Below are 25,350 nucleotides of genomic sequence, written 5' to 3' on the forward strand. Positions count from 1 at the left end.
CAGTACAACATTTTGGTGAGGCTGCAAGCCTGAGCTTCTGGGTGATTCGTCGGAATGCGTAAGGTAAATGCATTCAGTAATCAGACTTGGGTATGCCAGGATCAGAAATCATCAAGACCAAAAGGCTACTCTTTCGGTGATATCCCTTTAAACTTTCCTACTCCCATCTAGGCCTGGCAAACGGGTCGTGTCTATCGTGTTCGTGTCGTTTTCGTGTAACACCTGTTATCTTAACGGGTCGTGTCGTGTCACACCTGTTATCTTAACGGGTCCTTAACAGGTCGTGTCACTTTACCCAACGGGTAAAGTGACCCGACCCGTTATGACCCGTTATGACCCGTTAAGAAAAAAATATATATTTTTTAAATTTGCACATACCACACATTGCCACGTAAATATTACTTCAAAACATTAAAACATTTCTCGTTCAAGTACTATGTCTACACTCAAAAATAAAAGCCTAATAAAAAAATAATACATACACTACTAATCTATTACAAATATTAAATGTGCAAGGATAAAGAGTTTTTGTTTTTAAGATTGTAAGTCTTTCTCAAAAGTTTACACCTTCATTTACAAAATCTTCAATTTACATCGATCATCATGAAATTGTATTAGAACTTTGGCTTGATTTATTGCCTTCAAGAGTAATGTTGAAGATGAGTTAATGAGAGTGTTGATTACCTACACAATGGACGGCTGAGATTAAATCTCAGCCGATCCAATGGTTATCAATTTTTCAAATTTAATAAAATATATATATATATAATTATGAAATGGACGGCTGAGATTTAATCTCAGCCGATCCAATGGTCATCAATTTTTAAATTTAATTTAATATATATAATTATTATAGTTTTTACTTTTTAGGGGATATAAAATTATTAAATTAATGTATATAATTATTAATATTATAGTTGATTCATACTTTTATTAAGTATATAAATTATAACATAAGATTTTGTGATATCCACATCCACTAGTGTAAATATTTTAAATTGAAGATCGAATTCATTCATTGTATTCATATAGGGTCAAGGAGTGTAGTTATAAAAAATCATCAAAATCGGAGTTAAAATAACCGTTAAATCGTGATTTTTCGTTTATAACCGTTGAAAAGCTTTGTCCCGTTACTTGATCTCTGAATGTTGTTTTTTTGTGATTTTTTGGTGAAGTGATCTCCAAGCATATACAAACAATTTTGACGGTTTGGATCGTTGAAATTAGTTTTGGAGAATTCGTAAAACGATAGATTGACTAACACTTAGAGTTTATTTATAATTTCATTAAGTATAACATAAGATTTTGTGGTATCCACTTGTGTAAATATTTTAAATTGAAGATCTAATTCATTCATTGTATTCATATAGGGTCAATGAGTGTAGTTATAAAAAATCATCAAAATCGGAGTTAAAATAACCGTTAAATCGTGATTTTTCGTTTATAACCGTTGAAAAGCTTTGTCCCGTTACTTGATCTCTGAATGTTTTTTTTTTTTTTTTTGTGATTTTTTGGTGAAGTGATCTCCAAGCATATACAAACAATTTTGATGGTTTGGATCGTTGAAATTAGTTTTGGAGAATTCGTAAAACGATAGATTGACTAACACTTAGAGTTTATTTATAATTTCATTAAGTATAACATAAGATTTTGTGGTATCCACCTGTGTAAATATTTTAAATTGAAGATCAAATTTATTCATTGTATTCATATAGTGTCAAGGAGTGTAGTTATAAAAAATCATCAAAATCGGAGTTAAAATAACCGTTAAATCGTGATTTTTCGTTTATAACCGTTGAAAAGCTTTGTCCCGTTACTTGATCTCTGAATGTTTTTTTTTTTGTGATTTTTGGTGAAGTGATCTCCAAGCATATACAAACAATTTTGACGGTTTGGATCGTTGAAATTAGTTTTGGAGAATTCGTAAAACGATAGATTGACTAACACTTAGAGTTTATTTATACTTTCATTAAGTATAACATAAGATTTTGTGGTATCCACTTGTGTAAATATTTTAAATTGAAGATCGAATTCATTCATTGTATTCATATAGGGTCAATGAGTGCAGTTATAAAAAATCATCAAAATCGGAGTTAAAATAACCGTTAAATCGTGATTTTTCGTTTATAACCGTTGAAAAGCTTTGTCCCGTTACTTGATCTCTGAATGTTTTTTTTTTTTTGTGATTTTTTGGTGAAGTGATCTCCAAGCATATACAAACAATTTTGACGGTTTGGATCGTTGAAATTAGTTTTGGAGAATTCGTAAAACGATAGATTGACTAACACTTAGAGTTTATTTATACTTTCATTAAGTATAACATAAGATTTTGTGGTATGCACTTGTGTAAATATTTTAAATTGAAGATCGAATTCATTCATTGTATTCATATAGGGTCAATGAGTGTAGTTATAAAAAATCATCAAAATCGGAGTTAAAATAACCGTTAAATCGTGATTTTTCGTTTATAACCGTTGAAAAGCTTTGTCCCGTTACTTGATCTCTAAATGTTTTTTTTTTATGATTTTTTGGTGAAGTGATCTCCAAGCATATACAAACAATTTTGACGGTTTGGATCGTTGAAATTAGTTTTGGATAATTCGTAAAACGATAGATTGACTAACACTTAGAGTTTATTTATACTTTCATTAAGTATAACATAAGATTTTGTGGTATCCACGTGTGTAAATATTTTAAATTGAAGATCGAATTCATTCATTGTATTCATATAGGGTCAATGAGTGTAGTTATAAAAAATCATCAAAATCGGAGTTAAAATAACCGTTAAATCGTGATTTTTCGTTTATAACCATTGAAAAGCTTTGTCCCGTTACTTGATCTCTGAATGTTTTTTTTTTGTGATTTTTTGTTGAAGTGATCTCCAAGCATATACAAACAATTTTGACGGTTTGGATCGTTGAAATTAGTTTTGGAGAATTCGTAAAACGATAGATTGACTAACACTTAGAGTTTATTTATACTTTCATTAAGTATAACATAAGATTTTGTGGTATGCACTTGTGTAAATATTTTAAATTGAAGATCGAATTCATTCATTGTATTCATATAGGGTCAATGAGTGTAGTTATAAAAAATCATCAAAATCGGAGTTAAAATAACCGTTAAATCGTGATTTTTCGTTTATAACCGTTGAAAAGCTTTGTCCCGTTACTTGATCTCTGAATGTTTTTTTTTTTGTGATTTTTTGGTGAAGTGATCTCCAAGCATATACAAACAATTTTGACGGTTTGGATCGCTGAAATTAGTTTTGGAGAATTCGTAAAACGATAGATTGACTAACACTTAGAGTTTATTTATACTTTCATCGAGTATAACATAAGATTTTGTGGTATCCACTTGTGTAAATATTTTAAATTGAAGATCGAATTCATTCATTGTATTCATATAAGGTCAATGAGTGTAGTTATAAAAAATCATCAAAATCGGAGTTAAAATAACCGTTAAATCGTGATTTTTCGTTTATAACCGTTGAAAAGCTTTGTCCCGTTACTTGATCTCTGAATGTTTTTTTTTTGTGATTTTTTGGTGAAGTGATCTCCAAGCATATACAAACAATTTTGACGGTTTGGATCGTTGAAATTAGTTTTGGAGAATTCGTAAAACGATAGATTGACTAACACTTAGAGTTTATTTATACTTTCATTAAGTATAACATAAGATTTTGTGGTATCCACTTGTGTAAATATTTTAAATTGAAGATCGAATTCATTCATTGTATTCATATAGGGTCAATGAGTGTAGTTATAAAAAATCATCAAAATCGGAGTTAAAATAACCGTTAAATCGTGATTTTTCGTTTATAACCGTTGAAAAGCTTTGTCCCGTTACTTGATCTCTGAATGTTTTTTTCTTGTGATTTTTTGGTGAAGTGATCTCCAAGCATATACAAACAATTTTGACGGTTTGGATCGTTGAAATTAGTTTTGGAGAATTCGTAAAACGATAGATTGACTAACACTTAGAGTTTATTTATACTTTCATTAAGTATAACATAAGATTTTGTGGTATCCACTTGTGTAAATATTTTAAATTGAAGATCAAATTCATTCATTGTATTCATATAGGGTCAATGAGTGTAGTTATAAAAAATCATCAAAATCGGAGTTAAAATAACCGTTAAATCGTGATTTTTCGTTTATAACCGTTGAAAAGCTTTGTCCCGTTACTTGATCTCTGAATATTTTTTTTTTGTGATTTTTTGGTGAAGTGATCTCCAAGCATATACAAACAATTTTGACGGTTTGGATCGTTGAAATTAGTTTTGAAGAATTTGTAAAACGATAGATTGACTAATTCCCTCACTTTTCGTAAAACGATAGTTAATAACTTAAAAAAAAAAAAAATTTCTCACCACTTCTATTAATTTTCATTTTTCCCTCTCTTTTTTGTTACCTTTTCAACTTTTTCTTATCATTTTCACTTTTTCCTTCAACATCTTTCCCAAATTCCCTCACTTTTTTGTTTTATTTTCAACTTTTCTTAACATTTTCATTTTCCCTCAATTTTTTTTTTCAAAAAGGGCAGCAAAGTTGGCAAATGGCAATGGCAAAAAATTGATTATTGAAATTTGAATGGAAACAAATCACATCTGAGTCTAACGCATCAAATTTCAATGGATGCAAAATCATGCAAATATGCAATGCATGATCATGCATATTAAATTATTAATTAATAATTATTACAGTTTTTATAAAATTTAATATATATATATAATTATTATAGATGGACTTAATATTTTGGGGGTATAATTATTATAGTATATATAATTATTATAAATTTTATAGTTAATTATTTATATATATATTTATTATAATTTTTAGGGGTATAAAATTGTAAAATTAATGTATATAATTATTACAGTATTTTTTTAGGGTTATAAAATTATAAAAATAATATTTTGCTTATCGTGTTTCGTGTTACCCACGTGTATACCTGAACCAACCCGTTATCTTAACAGGTGCTTATCGGGTTACCCGATAAGACCCGATTCGTTATCGTGTCGACTCAAACACCTGTTAATTTCGTGTCGTGTCGGGTCGGGTAATCGGGTCGTGTCATAAATTGCCAGGCCTACTCCCATCCTTCACGTACAGCTTTCCATATCTGCCCTACTCACCGCTTTCTTCCAATTAATTCTCAACCCTCTTGGCCAGACTGCTTTCATATCACAAATGCTTGTACGTTTCTGCCTACGCTTTTTGTCTCTCTTTTTCCTTTTTTTTTTTTCCATTTTCTGGGAGCCGCTATTCCCACTTCAAAAACACTATTTTGATCTCACAAAATAGTGCATGATGACAAATTGAGGGTGGGAAAAACACGCGTTTCCCTTTTTTCTCTGTTTTGATTTTGTTAGCTTAAAAATGTAAAAGCGACCTGTACCAATTGATTACAGTGCTTGGTACATTGTATATTGTGTGTGTATATGCATATCAACACGATATTGATAAAGCACCGAATATTGTAAATTAGTAACCATTAAGCACTCTTTTTCTATCAACGTAATTTGCATGTTATGCATGAGGTGGGTATTATATTGGGGCCATCAGTATTAGGATCAGGCAATGCCTTTGCAGATATAGTTTTCCCACTGAAAAGCTTTTACATCAGCGAAACCTATGCGTTATTTGGTGTCATGCTGTTTGTCTTCCTAGTCGGAGTGAAAATGAACATAAGTTTGGTCAAACAGTCAGGAAGGAAAGCCGTGGTCATAGGCCTCTCGGCTTTCTTCGTCCCTTTGATCCTCAACATTGGCTTCGCTTTAGTCCTACGGAAGACGGCGGCGATGGAAGCAAGCCTACACAAGTCGATCATCATCATCGCAGTGTTTCAATGCTTAAGCTCGTTCCACGTCTTCGCGTGCCTTTGGCTGATTTGAACCTCCTCAACTCGGAGATTGGGAGATTGGCTGTGTCTTCCTCAATAGTCAGTGGGGTGCTATCCTTGATTTGGGTCGGTTTGGCCTTTACAATAAGGCAAAGCAAGATTTCAAAAAAGGATCTTAGTCTACCCTTTATGGGGTTGAGCTTATTTTGCATGTTCATCCTCATAGTCTACATTTTGAGGCCTATAATGTTATGGATGGTTGCACAACTTACGGATAAAGAAAAATCGGTGAAAGAGAGCTACATTTTTTCAAGGGTTAAACTCTGTTTACCACCCTCATGTTTCGTGGTTTTTAACATTTAGTATATCAAGTTTTTTTTCGTCCCAAAGTCATACCTAAAGTGTTAATTTTGGGATAGTCTCATACATTCGTTAGTCAAATTGTTAATTCTCCCGTTAAGTGATGACATGGCGCCCACATAGACAATGACTGGGCGCCACATGTCATTAAAATATTAAAATAATTAATTAAATAAAAGTTTTTGAAAAAAAAAACCCCATTCCTTCCCCCCCGGGGCCCTAACGCAACCCAGAAGAAGAAGAAAAAAAAAACCGAATCAGCAACCCAGAAGAAGAAGAAAAAAAACCGAATCTGCAATCCAGAAGGAGGAAGAAGAAGAAGAAAAGAAAAAAAAATCGAATCTGCAACCCAGAAGGAGGAGAAGAAGAAGAAGGAGGAAAAAATCGAATATGCAACCTAGAAGAATGAGGAAGAAGAAGAAGAAGAAGAAAATCGAATCTGCAACCCAAAAGAAGGAAGAAGAAGAAGAAGAAAGAAAAAAAAAATCAAATCTGCAACCCAGAAGAAGGAGGAAGAAGAAGAAAAAAAAAAAAAAAAAAAAACAGCAGCCCAAACCCAGTTCGTCCCCCCCCCACCCCGCAACTGCGAACGCGAACCCAGACCATGAACGCCGTATTTTTGGGATTTTCAATGTGGGTGAATTTCGAAAATACTTTGAGATGGGGAGTTTGAGTTTGAAATGATTTTTGAACTGGTTTTGTGGTAGATCTCCATTAATGTGGAAATAACGAATTGGAATTTTTTTTTTCTTCTTCTTCTTCTTCTTCTAGGTTCTTCTTTTTCTTCTTTTGGGTTGGGGGCGGGACTGGATTTTTTTTTTTTTCTTTTTCCTTCTTCTTCTTCTTCTTCTTCTTCTTCTGGTTTCTTGTTGTTGTTGTTGTTGTTCTTCTTCTTCTGCATTAGGGGGGGGAGAAGGGATGGGTTTTTCTTTCTAACTTTTATTTTATTAATTAATTTAATATTTTTAATGACACGTGGCGCCCAGAGATTGTCCATCTGGGCGCCACGTCATTACTTAACGGAAGAATTAACAGTCTGACTAACGAATGTATGAGACTGTCCCAAAATTAACACTTCAGGTATGACTCTGGAATGAAAAAAATTTGATATACTAAATGGTAAAAACCACGAAACATGAGGGTAATAAACAGAATTTAACCCTTTTTTCAATATTTATCATGATCATGATGCGTTCTCTTCTTGGTGAGGTTATGGGCCAGCATTGTATACTGGGGCCATGATTTTATGGTTGGCAGTGCCAGATGGCCCACCACTGGGATCAGCTTTGGTTGAGAAACTAGACTCCTACTTCTCATTGATTCTGTTGCCTAGCTACTTTGTGGTCACTGATGCAAGGATTAATTTCTCTATGATAAAGATGAAGACTCTGGATTTTGGAGCTCTTGGTTATGAGTAGCTTTTGTGGTAAACTTATGGGAACTATGGTGCCTTCTCTCTATTGCAAAATGTCTCCTGTCGATTCATTTTCACTAGGGCTTATCATGAGTGCTTAAGGCACCATGGACGTTCTAACTTTGAATCATGAATTGTTGCTCTTCGTAATTATCTCCACTCGCATCTTTTTTATTATTACTTCTGCACTATGCTTACCCATTCCTATTGCATGATATTTTATATAAAAAGAAAAACTGAAAATTGATCTTTTTAATCGGGGGAATGCAGAACACCAAAACAGATTTTGTGTATCATTTGTTCATAGATAAGCACATACACTCTTAACCTTGTTTGTTTCGAACAGATGAGATACTTTCATACTCTCATTCTCTTATTTACAACAATTTGGTAATTAATATTGGTGTAAACTTTTAAGTGAATTTTTCTTATGATCTAGTTCTCTGTATAAAATATTATGTGTCCTCTAAATTTTGTTCACTTGTGCTTATCTATTCCAGCTGATTGACGAAGAAGCCTATAGCATTATGGTTCTGGCAGCATTCGTCTTAACTGCAATAATCACCCCCATATTGAAATATCTGTACAATCCATCCAAGAGATACATGTCCACCAAGAGAAGAAGGACAATTGAGCATGCCTTGCCCAATGCCGAGCTTCGCATTCTTGCATGCATATACCAAGAAGACAGCACCCCTTCCATCATCAACCTTCTTGAGGTCACCAATCCAACCCCCCAAACACCAGTATGCTTTTCTGTTGTCCACCTCGTGAGTCTATCAGGCAGAACTGCCCCAGTCTTCATAACACATCGACTCGGAAAAAAGAGTGCTAGGACATTTCATTCCGGTGACTCAGATCAGATAGTCAATGGCTTCAGATTATACGAAGAACATAGCTCCGGTGGCTTTATAATGAATGCATTCACAGCCATTTCACCCTATGCCACAATGCATGATGATGTTTGCACATTAGCATTGGAAAAAAGGACTTCCATGGTCCTAATCCCATTTCACAAGCAATCAATTCACTAAGTTGCATGGAGGAATTATCCAAACCTATAAGGTATGTGAATCGAAACATTCTTCGAAATTCCCCATGCTCAGTTGGGATTCTCCTAGATCGTGGTACCTTGAACACCAACACATCTCTATCATGCAAAATTGTGTACAGTATTGGGATTATCTTTGTAGGACCTGATGACCGTGAGGCATTAGCATATGCAATGCGCATGACAGAGCACCCAAATGTCAGCATCACGGTCGTTAGATTGGTGGACAATAGGAAATTTAATGTGCATAAAGAACATGATTCGGAGCTACTCAGCAAGTGTAAGATAGCAATTGCTGGGAGAAAACAACATGTTTACAAGGGGGAACGTGTTAAAGATAGCGTGGACATGATCAATGTGATTAGGTCCATGCAAAAATTTTATGACCTAATTCGGGTGGGGAGACGCCATGATTGTGATTCACCATTGTTCATGGGACTCAAAGAATGGAATGAGTTTCCGGAACTTGGGTTCATTGGAGATATGTTGGCATCTTCAGATTCCAATTGTGAGGTCTCGGTGTTGGTGGTGCAGCAACAAATGCTTGGAAATGATCAACAGATGGTTGACCACAACAGCTTTAAGTCCTATGGAACCCCCTCATTTTCTGTCGTGGATATGCCTCGTGATGATAGAGTGCACCCACTTCGTTATTAGCAAAACAAACACAGTAGAGAAATTTCTTTGTTTACTAATTTCTCACTTTTGCTTAATTAGAATAGCTTTGTACACGAATTCTGCTTATGCAGGGTTGGTGAATATGAGCTAGATAGAGACCATTTTCTTGTAAACTATATTTATTTTTTCTATTTCTTAAATTGTATAAACTTTGTAAATTATATCAATTTTTGTAGATACTAAGATGACAACATGCTTTTAAGTACTGAAGTAGCTACAATAGTATGGTGACTGAAATTACTATTGGGAGTCAAGCCAATTTGGAAGACCCTCAAATAAGGAGGGAGAAATTAAAGACGATAGTTAATCAATCTAGTAAACTTCGAGTGCAAGAAGATGCAACCAATAAGAGGCTAGATTATCAAATTGCATGTTCTAATTTTTTGTTGTATGGTATTAGTTTCTCAGTGATTCCAATTGCATATCAAGAATATTGGTTTTTTTATTGAAGAATTTATTTATTCATCAAGATTCACGTCAACTTTAGTTCTTTTCAATATTAACCCGAGGTCTATTTCTTTACAGGTGGAAGAGACTGATGTAAACCAAAAAATAAGTTATTCAAATGCAATAAAATAAAATAAATGATGCGACGTTCAGTCAAGACCTTGGATGGCTGTGGAGTGATGTGCGTTAGTCGTCTGAGCCATAGGATAGGAACCTGGATTGGGCTTAGAATTTGGTGGGTCAAAGTCGTGCAGTTTTGCATATATGAAAATATATTGGCCTCATAGCATGTCTTATTTTTATTTATAGCCCAAACACAAGTTAACATGACTTTGGTCTGGTATGTCATTTTGCAACCCATAATTAAAATGGGTTTAAAGAATTTATCAGTTAATTTTATTCATATTATTGTTGAAACTTTACAGTTTAATCTAATTTCTGGTAAATTTTGAATTAATGATTCCATTTGGTTGCAATATGTACATGTATCTAAATAATACAATCACCATCTTGACGATCAGATGGTGATTGTATTAAATACATATTTTTACATGAATTATATATGACCGTCAAATGGTGATTATACTAAATACATGTAAGTATCGTAGCCAATCCTGAATTTTCAATTCATATTCACGAATTTGACGTATGTAATCCTTCTATCATTCATCCCGTTGTTTCAGTAATCGTTTACACAACATGTACAAATCGATGTTCTGTAGGACATGCATGCTGCACAACTAATACACACAATTGCTAGTTGGTGTATTTGTTGTCTTCATAAACATCGAATTTTCCATACTTATTCTAAGAAACCACATCCACAAAGTTGAGACAAAACCTTGAAACTAAATATAGGTATAAATAAAGTGTCAAAATACTTGTCAAAATATATATAAAATAAAGTCTAAAATTGTGATCTTACCCCTTTGGCTGTGTGCAAAGATGGACTACAGAAACTTTATCCCAAAGACAAGATCGAGCAAAATGCCAATTGAAAGATGATTGTCAAATTATATGTAGTGCAATGCAAGCACGAGTTGAGAACCAGGATCCCACATATTCATACAGCCACCACCAAACAAGCAAATAAATGGAATATTGCTACCCACAAGAAGAAAAGAAAAGAAAAGGTGACATAGAAAACTCGAATATATATCATTCATGACAAAACAATAACTGATAACATTATGGGGTAATACATAAGAAAATAGGGACAAGCAAGCAATAAGCAAATAAACCACTGGCTTCACTTGATACCATTGGCCCATGAACATTTTGATGTCGAGGCCTTAACAACTCATGGGGACAGGACAGATAGGATGTGCTAGATTCCCCAAAACCGCGTAAAATTGAGTTATGTTCCACAACAAAAACAAGTTCAAAATTTGGGATCCCTAATCACTTTTATTTCATGTTGATATTTAAGTCTATTTACTTTCATTTATTCTAAATTTTTAAACAATAAGATACTGCCATCAATACCAAGAACAGAAGTTTTAGTTTGTTTTTGGTCAATCCGAATAACATTCATTAAAGAAAAACAAAATCTAATACAAGGTAAATTAGGGAAAGCTCAGAAAGGCAGTCCAAAACAACTTAGCACAAAAAATATAGAGACGGAGTACCTCCCGATCAATAACATTCATATTGGGGAATCTAGCAGTTTAAATTGGTCAATATCATTCATATTGGTCAATTAATTTGAGATTCTTACAGTTCAAAACATGAAAAACTAAGGTTTGGGACAATGCAAAATTGACTTTCCATTGACTAATGATATTGAAACTCACCCCCACATACATAGAGAAAGCCATTACAGTATTTTACTTCGATGTCTCCCATCCAGAGGGATTCACCCAAGTTCTCCTCCGGGAACTGGCGACTAGACCCGTGAACTCATATCCTTTTTGTCTTAACCAATGCTACAATTAATCGAAGGGCCTATGTTCCTTGGGATCTCCCCATTTTTCTACTAGAATTCATCAGTTAATAATCAAATCCATATAATGTGTTTGATTAAATGCACGGCATTCTCTCTTTGGTCCAAACCCACAACTCACATGCTTCCCCATGAAATTTCCCAAAAAATATTCCAAATTTAACTGGTTAAACTGAAATCTTTGATCTACAAGTTTGTGGTCCAGAACATTAATATAAACATATATCATGGGATGGAGTTTGAGAAATGGATGTGTAATAAGAATAATATTATATGGGAGAGATGGGAAGAGGGAATCCATGTGAGGACTGAGTTATACGAAATAGGTTTAGCAAAGAAGATTTGCCAGGTTGTTTTGCATTTATAAATATGTAGCTTCAAGATGGAGCCCTTCAAAACTTTTGGCTTTATGCTAATAAGATAATATGCCATTAATAATATATGGGCTGGAGCTCATGTCCTTCATCAAACACCAAGGCCCCCGTCTCTCTCTCATGTGTATGCATTTCAGATAATTTTCACACATCATTTTTTATTTACACGACTAATGAAGTTTCTACCATTGCCTATTAGGAGTTCTAATTTTGTCAACTGAGAATGGAGGCCTCCCATAAGAGGCAAGCACCATGTTATAAGTTGGGAATAAGAAGAAGATGTTGCATGACTTATTATTGTGATTAATTTAAGGGTTTTTGAAAGCCAATCCATTAGCTTGGTTTAACAATAAATGTAGTGTTCACAATCATTATACTTAAAGAAAATGTATAATCTATTGAATTTCATATGTATTACAAAAGTTGTTACCCGATATTCCCTCCATTCGTTGGCCAATTAAACGCTCTCATAAGCTAGCATGCACGTCTCTTAACCTTATTAGGTAAGGATTAAAACATTTTTCTAAATTCAGCAAGACTACATGTCAATTATTGCATATAGTATATAGTAATGTATGTATATATAGCTGCACTACAATACCGCGTAGATGAACTAGTATGCCAACTGTTACAATAATATATAATGACTTATATGGCAGTGCTTCCATAAACTAATTGACAATGGACTTTGTTATGGTATGCCCTAAATTCTAAATCTAAAAGCATCTTCACTAGTTGGTGGAAGACAAAAGTAAGGGCAAGGGCATGTAAGTTGCCCTTGCTATTCACTCTGAATAGTAATTGTCTTTGTGCAACTCTACCCATTTTGAAAGGGCAAGGCCAAAGGCAAGTACTATTCAGAGTAAATAACAAAGACAACTTACATGCACTTGTCCTTGCCCTTTCCCTTGCCTTCTACTAACAGGTTGAGATGCTCTTAGAAGTATGGTATCATGGCAAGCTATAACTAGTTATTCTTTCTTTTCCTCTCCATGAAAAAAAAAAAAAACCTTAAAAAGTTGAAAATTAAAACGGATTGAATAAAGAGCATGGGCGTGTGTTTAGTATTAAACATGGGTGTGTGTTTAGTATTTCTCTTAATATAAAGGGCAACTAGCAATCTCACACATGCTATGCATATGGAGAGAAATGTGTAAAACTTTCATAATTTTAATATGTAAAATTACTATTTTAGAAAATGACCTAATTAAAAAATGACGTTTCTAGCATTCTCTTTTCTTAATAATAAGTGTACACCAGGCCTTTAATGTTATTGAGCAAGTTACTTGCTCATTTGGATAGCCAATTAGTACGATGATTTAGTGGTATATTTTTTTATTTGTAAGATCTTAGGTTCAATTCTCGTCAAAGATGAATTTGAACCATATTATTACTAGTCCACTGGGAGACATAGCTAACTCACTCCTCCACTCTTTACTGTAAATAATATCGTTTGTTTAAAAAATAAAAAATTTTCATTTGGACAATCATGGAAAGCAGTTCCATCTTGTGCTGACTTTTAAAGAAAGTATATGGAATTATATGGACTACATGAAATTCGACTATATATGTTAAGACATGATCTCTTATCTATTTCAAAAACTCTAATTTATTTCAAATCTCAAAATTGCTGAAATTAAACACACCACTTCAACTGATGGAATTTTTTTCCCACTTTTGGGCACTAGATAGGCTGCCCAGTTATTTTTTTCCACACTAATCATGAGATCACAAAGAGAGAATAAAAGAAGCAGCATATTTACTTACAAACTTGGTGTAAATACAATTGTATTTCTACGAACATTTCCTTTTTCTCTCTCGCTCTGTCAATATAGCCATGATTTTCTTTCTTTGATTTTCTTGAGAACCAAACAGATCATGACCTCATGAATACTGAATTTAACTCAGAATCTGCCGTTATACTACGCAGACCTGAAAAAAAAAAAGAACAAAAAACAAAAATATCCACAAGAAGCAATACGAACCCATGTACCCCTCCCAAAAAAAGTCCCCATCACCGGAAAAATAAAATATTAGTCTTCGGTGATGCTTTCGAGATTAGGCCGCCATACTGCGACACGGCCAGCCCTCCGATCCCGGCGAGACGTAAACTTTTTTTCCGTCACAATCTCCGTCAAGTAACGGTCAGTACTATCGCTTTGGCTCTTGCTGCTCTTTTTTGAGGGTTTCTTAATGCCGTTGCTCTTACTCTTTTTCCTCTTCTCCGGCACAGAAGAAGACGGAATCAAGAAATAGATGCTGCCTCGCTTGAGCTCCGACTCCGGCGAGAGTATCAAAATTTTGCGTACGACGCCTTGGGAGCTGGGTTTGCTGAGAACGTGATTAGGGTTTGCTTCCAAGATCTCGCCAGCGGTGACAGGATGTGAGATTTCTTCTACGTAGCCATTCAAATGGACGATCCGTATCAAGTCTAGGGCTCCACACGGTAGTACGCAAGCCAAACAGCACCTTAGACTGTTGCCCATCTCTGGTTTTTGAGCTCTCCCGGTGGATTTTGATTTGTTTTTTGGTTTTCTTTTGTGCGTCTTTGGGGTCTTGGGGTTGAAGGCTTGAATGCTATGGAAGGTTTGGACTAGCTGTGTGTTATATAAATAGGAATAATTGGTACTCATAAGAACATAACAGAGGTGCATGATATTATTGTATGCATTGATTGGTTTTGAAATGACCAAATTGTCCTTTGTTGGTGACTTTTGATTTGTTTTTATTTATTTGGTTTTTTTTTTTTCTGTTTTGGTATGATCTTGTGTGTGTGGGTCTTGCTTCCATGAGCTAATTAACTTAAGCCGCCTTCTAAACAATTAGTGATGGGGGGTTACTTGCATATATGTTTTTTTTGGAAGTGCTTATGAGATAATGAGCCTTTTGGGGAATGCTTAAGATAGCTAGGGTTTCTTTGTTTCAAGGGGGACGCCAAAGTTAATCAATAATTTGGGTGTATTGTTACTGTTTTTGTAGTATAAATCCATATGATTATGATATGAGTAATTAATAGTTATGTCAAAACTCTGAAGTTACTGGTATTTAGGGTACTTAGTGAGGTTTATAATTAAATATTGTCATAAATCTTTAATAGTCCGGATTACTAGTGGTCTCACTTTTTATTCATTATGTTGACAAGTAAACAAAACTCTTAAGTTACTAGTATTTAGGGTACTTAATGAGATTTATAATTTAATTCTGACTATTGATTTTTCATACTATTTGGGACAAATTAATGAGTGGTACTAGAACTAATTCTAACATTTTGACACCGAGATAAAACACACAAGGACATGCTTGGTTCCCACTCTTCTACTTTTCCTATAAACCACTGTATACCGTCGAGCAAAACCGTATAAAATACATTCGAGGGCATATTTAGAATTGTAAAAATACAAAGAGAAGTTGGATGTGGCTCCCACAACATGACGAGTCCATCGCGAATATAGGCATTAGTACTGGAAACGACAGATTTAAATAATGGCTTTTGGCTTATGCTGAAATTATAAGCGATTAGGTACGGAATGAAAATCGCAGAGTACCAAGCTTTTTATTTTATGAGAAAATGGTAATCTTCCCCTCGGGTGAGCAATTTCACAAGCTCACAGCGACAAATCATTGGTCCAGTTGGCCTCAGCCGAAAGCAGCATACTTCTTTGCCTCGATGTGCTTTGGAATCGCTGAGATTTTATTGGTCAGTGACATTGTTAACAGCACGCTGGTTAGGAACTTATTGCATCTCAGACTCAGACTCAGACCTTATGCTAACAAAGTCCAGAGAATCTAGCTGTCTTCAAGAACATGTGTCTTTTTAGTTACACACTTTTTTTAGCTTTCACATATTTTTTAAATTTTTTTATTGTTCGATCATATGAATTGAATGTTTACATAACACTACCTGAAGTAAATTAGATAAAAGTCATGTTTGTGGTTAATCTTTCCGTTTACGGTTATATTATGCTTCACTAGCCTTCATGCACGCGTTCACGCTCGTGCATTAGGTATTTTTTGAATCATGGCGTGCTATACACGACTTACACGCTTTAAATGTATTTATATACGTAAATTGACAAAAGGAAAGTCAAATATTTGAAGTAAATGAATAATTTTAGATTATACTAGAATAAACCCCTCATAAACCAATTAAAGCAGCTGGATTCACATAATAAAATAGGTCTATATAAAATTTACATTAAGAATAAAGAAAATAATATTTAATAAACAATTGATTGAATCATATTATTGCTAGCACATTGTGAGGCTAAGCCCACCCCCCCTCCCCCTTAGTGTAGATAAGATCATTTGGTTAAAAAAAAAAAAATCATTTGACAATTAATTTAATCACATTATTATCCCCGTGTGAAAGACCTTTTTTTTATAACCAACATTACACACCTCTTAAGATGTTTTGAACGTATTTAAAAATAGAGAAATTGAATTAGATTATTGTCAGCCTATTGTGAGACACTAAATTAAAAAATTAAATTTTTTTTAAAAATGTACCTGTAATACCCCATATTTAAAAAAAAAATGGTTATATGTGTGTGTGTGTGTGTGTGTGTGTGTGTGTGTGTGTGTGTGTGTAATTGTTTTTATGTGCAAGAACCTACTTTCGATATGTAAAATAGTCTCAATGTAAAATCCTTTTCAAAAACTAGCTATTTCATGTTCATATGTAATTAGAGATATTTTAGTTTGAATTAGAGAAGGGAGATTAAATGAGTTTGGTTTGATTTTCCCCACAAAGGGCTGAGAGTTTGAGGTTTGACTAAATGAGTAATTTTGTCTTGATATTTTCTCTCAAAGATGAGGTGGAGAGTTTGTAACATTAGGAGTTAATGGTTTGGTGATTACTCACCACTCTAAATGTGAAGGTGGAAGTCTACTTAAGGGTGAGTTGACAAGTTTGTATTGATTAGGAATCTAAGAGTTAAATGTTTGGTGATGATTCATCCCTCCAAAATTTGAAGAGGTGGGATTCATATCCCTTAGACTTTAAACGTGACTTTTGAGTATTTATCCACATGCATGGGAATGATTGCTTCCAATTACAAGATGTCCAAGTGTTGCAAAACAAAGTGAAACGTGTCCTTAAGGCTTAATGGAGGATTCCATTTCTTCATCTATAAAAGCAGAGGGAGGAGAGGAACGGGGGAGGAGAACAACACACGGGGAAACAAGAATAAAAAAACCCTATCTCCTTCCCAGATCACTTTTCTCGTTTTTCCCATTTACTTTACATTATGTAAGGGCTTTAAGCCATCTTTCATTGTATTTGTAAGTCCCTCATATATAGTGAAATACAATGAAAGCAAACCTCAGTGGATGTAATCGATTTGGCGAACCACTTAAATCTTGTGTTGTTTATGCATTTACATTTTGAGATCATTGCCATGAGAAGCACTCCACTAAACCATCGAAAATATCCATTTACTTCCCTTGAGAATGTTGTAAAATAAGGAGGGGGGGAGGAGAGACAAATTCCAGAAAATGCATGAGAGCTTACCCAACAAAATTGCTCTATGGAACTCAAATGGATTTATGCATCAATATCACCTAGAGAGATGGAGTAAAATGGTAAAGTAATATTTCTCAATTAGATTGTTGTGTGTTATTCGTACTATATATTATTGATAATATAATTTTGGCTACTAACAATTTGATTAGTGTTGCATATATTATAGAGCATGTGATTATTGATATCCTTGTTACATGGTACATACATAAACATTCATGCAAAGCAAGAAAGAGAGTTCAGTTGTGTTGAGCTTTGTAAAGTGTTTGAGTTGTGAGGATATTCAAGGGCTAAAGTTTGCCTTGAATATAAAATATTGAACCTTGTATATGTCAGGCGTAGGGTGCAAGGCTTGAGTATACAATTAGGCATCGGGGGAAGTGACATATCTCGACCTGGATTGTCCACTAGGACCCCAAATTGAGATGTGCTGGCTGATACCTGGAAAGTGACGAAACCATAAAGTGTGGTGATGTGGAATACGTGAATAAATTTAAACCTAAAAGTGTCTAAACACGAGAGTGCATTGTGAGCGGGAATGACATCATTTCACACGTGACGTCAGAGCATAAGTAAAGTACAGTATAGTGGATTGAAAATCATACCATCGAAGGTAATCTTCAATACTAAGACTTGCCACAAATCCTCGTCGATACGAAAACTTTGCTACTAGAACCTGGAGGGATAAAAAAACAAAAGTGAGTGGGCCTGAATATAAAGCTTTAATAAATACCTTTTAAACGATATAACCCCTCGTTGTAATACCTGTATAGGTTCCAGGAAATCATACTACATATAAGTATGAAATCAAATGTAAATCAATAGTAAATCCAAGAATATTCGAAATCATTACATATCGGCAACAACAATATAAATCAAGTGTTCATCAGTCTATGGTAACCCACGAGTCGGAGTTACCTAACGCAACCTGTACGACTCATAAATCAATCCATGATAACCCATGAGTCGAAGTTGCCTAACGCAACTTGTACAACTCATAAATCAATCTGTACGACAGTGTCGGAGTTGCACAAAACACTAATATAGTCATGTCCTAACTCAATCATTTCAAATAATATTGTAAACTCACTTGAACTTACCTGTACGTCCCGCGTTCACCATAGCACTTCAAGGCATTCACAACAATTATATGTAGGTAAATATGCATATGGTTATACCATAATGCAATCTAAAACTCAATCATATCATAGTATTTTAGAATATACAAAAATATATATATATATATATATGACATGGCATAAAATGCATAAATCAATTTAAAAGTATTTTGTGGAACTATCAATGATATACATACGATAAAAGGAAAAGACCCACTCACCTAAGGTCCGCGCTACGACTCCTTAGCACGAATATCGAGACGTCATGAACAATCCTCACCTAGAACAATTATTCAGTCATGTCGCAGAAATCTTATCAATAGAACACATAACATAAAACACTTCCTAATGACGTTCTAGAATGATTTGAGACTCATTGACCAAAAGTCAACTGTCAGTCAAAGATCAACGATAGGGTCCGCAACCCTACGTAACTCAATCAGAAAGATCCGCACCTGGACTTCCGATCCGTAACTTCCAAAAATCCACAATTTTCTTCTAAAACATCATACTAAAGTTTCATTACGATCCAACGGTTGGATCTCCGCCAATTGCCAATTCAAATGGCGGTCAATGTTTTATTTTACGCACTTACAAATCCAATTCGAGAAGATCCGTATCTCAAATTCCCAATCTGTAATTTCTAATATCCTCACATATTACATACTATAATGTATTAAAGTTTGGTGACGATCCAACGGTCGGATCGTCAATTCATATAATGTTCAAGTAGTGGTATTTATCAAAACTATGCTCAAACGATGAGATTTCATCAATCGGACTTCACCTATGGAATTGGGGTGTCAAACTTAGCTTAGAAAGGTTAAGGGTGACTCGGCTCACGCGCCGCCGCACATGGCGGTCGGCCACCCCGATTCGCCGGAAAATTTAACTATCTCTAAAAATTCTCAAATTTTATAGAAATGAAGATCTCAAAGAGTAGAGAAAATTTTATACCTGTGACCAAGTCCAATTTGGACTCCAATTTAACTTAAACCCGCCGGAATCCTAAAATGGTTGAACTTTAATTCTCCTTCCTCGGTGTTCCAACGTCTCTACCACTGGGAAGTTCTCATGTGAGTTCCTAGAAACAAAACCATGAAGGTGTGGTAGGGGCCCAAAACAGACAATATAGTGCTACAGTGGAGTCGGGCTCGGGATATGGTGAGGGACCGGCCCGGAATGTGACAGGAAGTGCCTGTATAATAAAGTGGAAACTGAGAGTTTAATTTAAAAAATTGGGTTTAAGGGATGAACAGGAGTTAACTCATACTCTAACGTATCCAAAGCCAGGCGGTATAAGCATGGTATGGGATGTGCATGCTTGGGTGCCTTAGGTATGTGTTGACGGGATTAGAAGGGAGTGAGTACATTCATCCATCTCATTTGCATATATTTCATGTATTTGAAAGAATTGTTACAATTTAATTATTATTTTATTGGTACATTTTGTTGTGAATTAATTTGTGCACCATAGTTATTCCGCTGAGCATTCAATAAATTTTTATGTAAGATTTTGTTCACGGATGGTGTAATTGTAATAATTTTATTTTATTTTCCACCATATCTTGGTTGTAGAATTTATTTCTATAGCTAAGATATGGCTCACACCCTAGCTTGTGAATAGTCTTTATTCATGGGTCGGGCTGTGACAGTACCAAAAAATTAAGGGGTGTGCTATCCACACACCCCATTTTACTTCTCACACACATTTTAATAATTTATGTCCGTTGATCTTCTTCAATTCATTTGATCCGACGGTCGAAAATTAAAAAGGTGTGTGAGAAGTAAAATAGGGTGTGTGGCCCAAAATTAATTATTAAAAAAAACACTGTTAAAATGACAAAAATGCTTTTGCCTTATTTAATGCATTATTTTGGGATACCTTTGAAGTTTTTGTCTTGGGGGCATTTTTGTCTAAATATTTTTGTTGAAGCTTGAAGACACAACAATCACTATTCACCTTTTGTGTAGGTTGTTGAAGCTTGGTAACACAAAATGCATTGTTCAACTTTTGTGTTGGCTTTATATATAAGATGTATGCCATTCTAGCATCTTAAATACTATGTCCATGACCTAGGCATTAGGGTTATGCTTATTCTCTTTACTTAAATAGGTCAATCGACTACTCAATCTACATCAAACTAGTCACAACCAGGGTTAGGGACAGAACTAGGACTAGCTAACTTTTGCGTATGCTCACCCAAAAGAACATCACTCCCGCTCTAGTGGAGAATTATCTCTAGTGAAATTACGACCTAATCTGCAAAGATTGTTTCATCGTTGAGCAAATACTAACGTGGAGTCTTAAGCTCGGTTGAAATCTTGTTTAAGCTCAGCAACACATACAGCTTGTTCCATCAACTTTTTAATAAGAAAAACTACACAAATAAGGATTATTGAACAAGTTGAAATAACAAAGCAAGACAACCTATCCTTTCAATCCTTTCAAATTTAATTGGGTTTTACGTTTTTGATAATTTGGATTGAATATAAGAAACCGACCATAACAAAAACTCGTATGTTGATAATCGCCCATTAAGTTATCACAATGGGGTTGCGGGATGCCTAAAACCTAATTAACTAGGTTCTATACATTTGTTTATATGACTAATTAAGAATGATTAAATGCATAATTCATAGGAGGCTTAACACACATTCATACAATCAACACAATCTTGGAATATTTATAGCATCGAAGATCAATGTTAATTTTTTCTTTGTCAATTAGTGCAAGTCCACCTCGAGTGACTCACAGTAATTTAATATATTTGAACACTGCAAAATCCATGGTATGTTACAATTAAATATTAAATCAACTACTAATGCAAACAAACTGCATGTTTTTTGGGTCTAAATCTCAAATAATGATAATTAAAAAATCTAAATGGGTTTCTATTTTTACTAGCTATAGTTATATTTCACATATTTTTACTCGCTCTCCCATCATCTATGTTTGTTTCTTCTCAATGGCAGAGGTAGGATTTATATCTTTGCCCCGAGTTTAAAATTATATGGTTATACTCTATATGTTCTAAAGCAATTGAAGAATAAGAACAGGTCCAAGGCATCATCCAATCTATGAACAGCTCCGCCATTTTTCTTATAATTTTAGCTTTTCGATTGAGTTTTGATCCAAAAAAATTATGCGCACTTTTTTCATGTTGACGTTTATAATATTTCTCACATTAAAAATACTCCTACATTATATGCCAAATCCATCAATTTTTTTTATCGTTCAATTGCCAAAATGGACTCACCCGTAGAATGCGATCTCAAATCCATCAAATATTTTGTTGGTGGCTGCAGATCAATATGTAAGTACAAGACCATATATTCTAGTCAGTAAGGTACTTAAACCCTAGCCAAATATATGACAAGACAACTGATTAGAGTATTTGTCTTTGCTCGTGTGGATAATTTGTAATTTTGTGTCTTTTTTATATATTGGCATTTTCTATCTGCCACTTGAAACAGCTTGGACTAGGAAGCTTCATGGCACTGAGGTCTTATTTAGGCACCGACCTTAACTTAATCAAAATTTACAATAATAATGGTTTGCAAATAAGGGACGCACGAGGCATGAAATTCCAGTCCCGATTGAATCTAATTTGATCAACATGTACACAAATAGTACTGAAATTAAATGGCTATTCATAATTGAACAACGTGAGGCAAGTCTGTCCTTACACTGAAGCCAACGTGGAAGTCCAATTTATATAATCAAAGACTTGTTTTATATATAATTCAAGGGTTACTAATCGTTTGATATATTAATGCATAGTTGCTAAATGATCATCATTGGTTTTGGAGTACGATTGAAGCCTCTGCTCCTAACAGATACCGTAGTACTTTAATTACTATCCTAAACTTCTTTTTTTATCGAGAAATTATTCAGTGTGTCGAGAACACGACTTAATACATAGTTGTTAAATGATCATCATTGGTTTTGGAGTATCATTGAAGCCTCTGCTCCTAACAGATACCGTAGTACTTTACTACCCTAAACTTTTCTTTGTACTGAGAGATCATTCAATACGTTGAAAACATGATTCAGTATATCAAGTGTAATAATATAATTGGTTAAACACTTTAAAAAAAAATAAAATTAACCAATTATATTTTAACACTTAATGTATCAAACCGTGTTCCAGGACACATTGAAAATTTTTTCATTTGTACTTGCTCCCACCACCTCCAAGACATATCCAAAAACTTATATAACTAATGCTTCATTAATATAATTTTAGTTAATTAGTGGTTATTATCTCTAGGCACGCATTTGATAGCTGGCATTGTTGTGGGATTGTTGCTCAAAAGCTACAATATTTGATGCACATACAAATCTTAGGGATGGGTAGAATTCAAGTTCAGTTCAGTGCATCCAAGTCTCGATCGACCAATCAGAAGTGCCAAGAATCTAAAAAGTGATTCTTCAGTTCCTTTTATTGCTGTTCATGGAATAATTAAGATTAATCTTATTGAAATATTTTGGATTTTATATACAACGTATTGCAAAGGCCAAGATTCATAATTTTGGTAACCGAAAGTATAGCCTAAATGAATTTTTATACTCTAATATACATAGAGAGCGGCACACATATTTACGTATAAAGTTGGTGTACTTATGTTTACAAGACGAATAACTAGGAAATAATATCTTATGGGACATTCTTATACAAGGGTGGAACTAGCTGATTTTTTTTCTTGTTTGTTCTTTTTGCCACTATTACACACCCTAATTTCTGTATTTTCCTATATGTAAATTAAGTGCGTACATTTGATCTAATTGTCAAACCTAATCCATCAATTGCTAGTGTCTGGCAGTTCAATCAAAGTTTAAAACCTAGTTTTGTACATTTGATAGCTGAATATGTACATATGAATCCTTGATAATACAGGCTTTTGTTTGAATTTTAGTCGATGTTTATATTTTCACACAAATAAAATGTGTCACACTATCTAGGAAATTAACTTACGTGAATAGCTTTTGGTGGATATATGTCATGTTATGTCAAGTCATGTCATGTACATGATTTCTAAGGAGAATTAGGTAAATGCTCGATTATTGGAACTGTCTAAATCATGAAGGATTGTTAAGATCTTCATCATGCATGCCTTATATTTCTTAATGACCCATCAACATTTGTGGTCTGAGGCTCGTAGCAGGAACTTGAGGTTTAATTTCAACAATTTGTATTTTGAGTTCTCATAGAGAATTAGTAACCCTAAATAGAAGATGGGAAAAGAAAAGGCTAACTTTTAGATACGGGGGGGTTTGGTTAGGGTTTTTAATTGATAGAGAAAAAATTCAAATATATCAGAGACCTACTAAACAACTAGCTAGTCAGTGTGACGTTTAAATTTTTAGTTTGATTTTAGTTTCAAATATCTCTTAACATGCACCTCTCAAACTGCAGCACTCAAAAACTCAAGGACCTGTCCACTTCTCATTAAATCACTTTGTCAAATAGTGTACAAAATGCCATATGAAGCACTGTTCCAATCGAACTACATGATATTATTGGAGAGAGCTCAGAGAGGGCCAGGAAGAAATGGAAGCCATGGTACATGGACATGAGGGGTCACTAGTTTGTGATAGTGTAACAGTAAAGCACACCAAACACAGCTCTAATTAAGCACTACGAAAACATAATAGATGAGAGAGATTGCAGACTTTGCAGTTGATAGGGACATGAAAGTTAATCAAGATATATCAACCCAAAACATAAAAAACAAGAGTTAAAACAAGATGCAACCTCTAAATGCAAAGGCCAATCCATAAAGGCTGTACAGGAGTTGATAAGGGACTGCCTTAGAGAAAGTGGTAATGGAAGACCCACGGAGACCTTAAGAAACACCATATGACCAACTGACACCAAAATGTATCTTCTTTGGCCTTTTCTTTTATCGGGGTCATAAGTGTGCAATGACTTTGATAAATAATTGTTGAATTGTGCTACGGTTGCGGCGGAATAATTTCTGACTATTGATTTATGTACATTCATATTACATTAACGCTAAAAGATTTCTATGTACGTGAGATGCATAATTGCTATATAGAACCGAAATTTTTTAGAATGACAAAGTGGTTTAACTTTGGAATGGCTTATTTTCACACTATTTAGACTTATATATATATATATATATATATATATATATATATATCGTTGTTCATGTTTTTAACATAAACCCTAAACTCAAGCTTATCCTAAATCCTGGAAGAACATTATTTTGTAAATAAAAAATATCCTTACATAGTCCAATTTCCAAAGTGATGTGCTCTATAAGCTGCTGTCCTTTTCCTTCTAATTAGAAAAAGGCTGCTCGATCTTTTAGGCATACACCTTGAGGAGAAAGTTTTTATTGTGACGAGAATACGGGTGGTACATCATGTGTTTTTATGTAAGTGGTGGGAAATTTTATTTTTTAAGTTATTAACTTTTCAATACACAAATCTCACCATTTGTATAATGACACATGATGTACCATCTCATGTGCCGATCACATTGAAAATTCTCTCACCTTGAGATTTTGTCTCACCAACCAGAACTTTTGTTTTTTGTCTGAACCAACCAAAATTTTTTGATCTGGCGAATATCTG

The 25,350-nt window shown here is 34.2% G+C and overlaps 1 protein-coding gene and 1 pseudogene across 1 annotated transcript; one reads left to right on the forward strand and one right to left on the reverse strand.

The window, feature by feature from the left end:
- LOC103948991 lies at nt 1-9,326 on the forward strand (annotated as a pseudogene).
- A 4,526-nt stretch (nt 9,327-13,852) lies between these two features.
- On the reverse strand, nt 13,853-14,725 carry LOC103945650. The gene has a single exon (XM_009356245.3). It carries the CDS (start codon nt 14,594-14,596, stop codon nt 14,144-14,146), a length of 453 nt encoding a protein of 150 aa, XP_009354520.1. The 5' UTR covers nt 14,597-14,725; the 3' UTR covers nt 13,853-14,143.
- Between the last annotated feature and the right edge of the window lie 10,625 nt (nt 14,726-25,350).

Source organism: the organism of the source record quoted next, unplaced genomic scaffold, assembly GCF_019419815.1.
Source record: "Pyrus x bretschneideri cultivar Hongxiangsu unplaced genomic scaffold, Pyrus_bretschneideri_v1 Contig5, whole genome shotgun sequence".
In the NCBI taxonomy this organism is placed as follows: Eukaryota; Viridiplantae; Streptophyta; class Magnoliopsida; order Rosales; family Rosaceae; genus Pyrus; species Pyrus x bretschneideri.

Excerpts from the sequence above, each read along its gene's own strand:
- LOC103945650 (XM_009356245.3), bottom strand. The coding sequence starts at position 14,596 with ATGGGCAACAGTCTAAGGTGCTGTTTGGCTTGCGTACTACCGTGTGGA.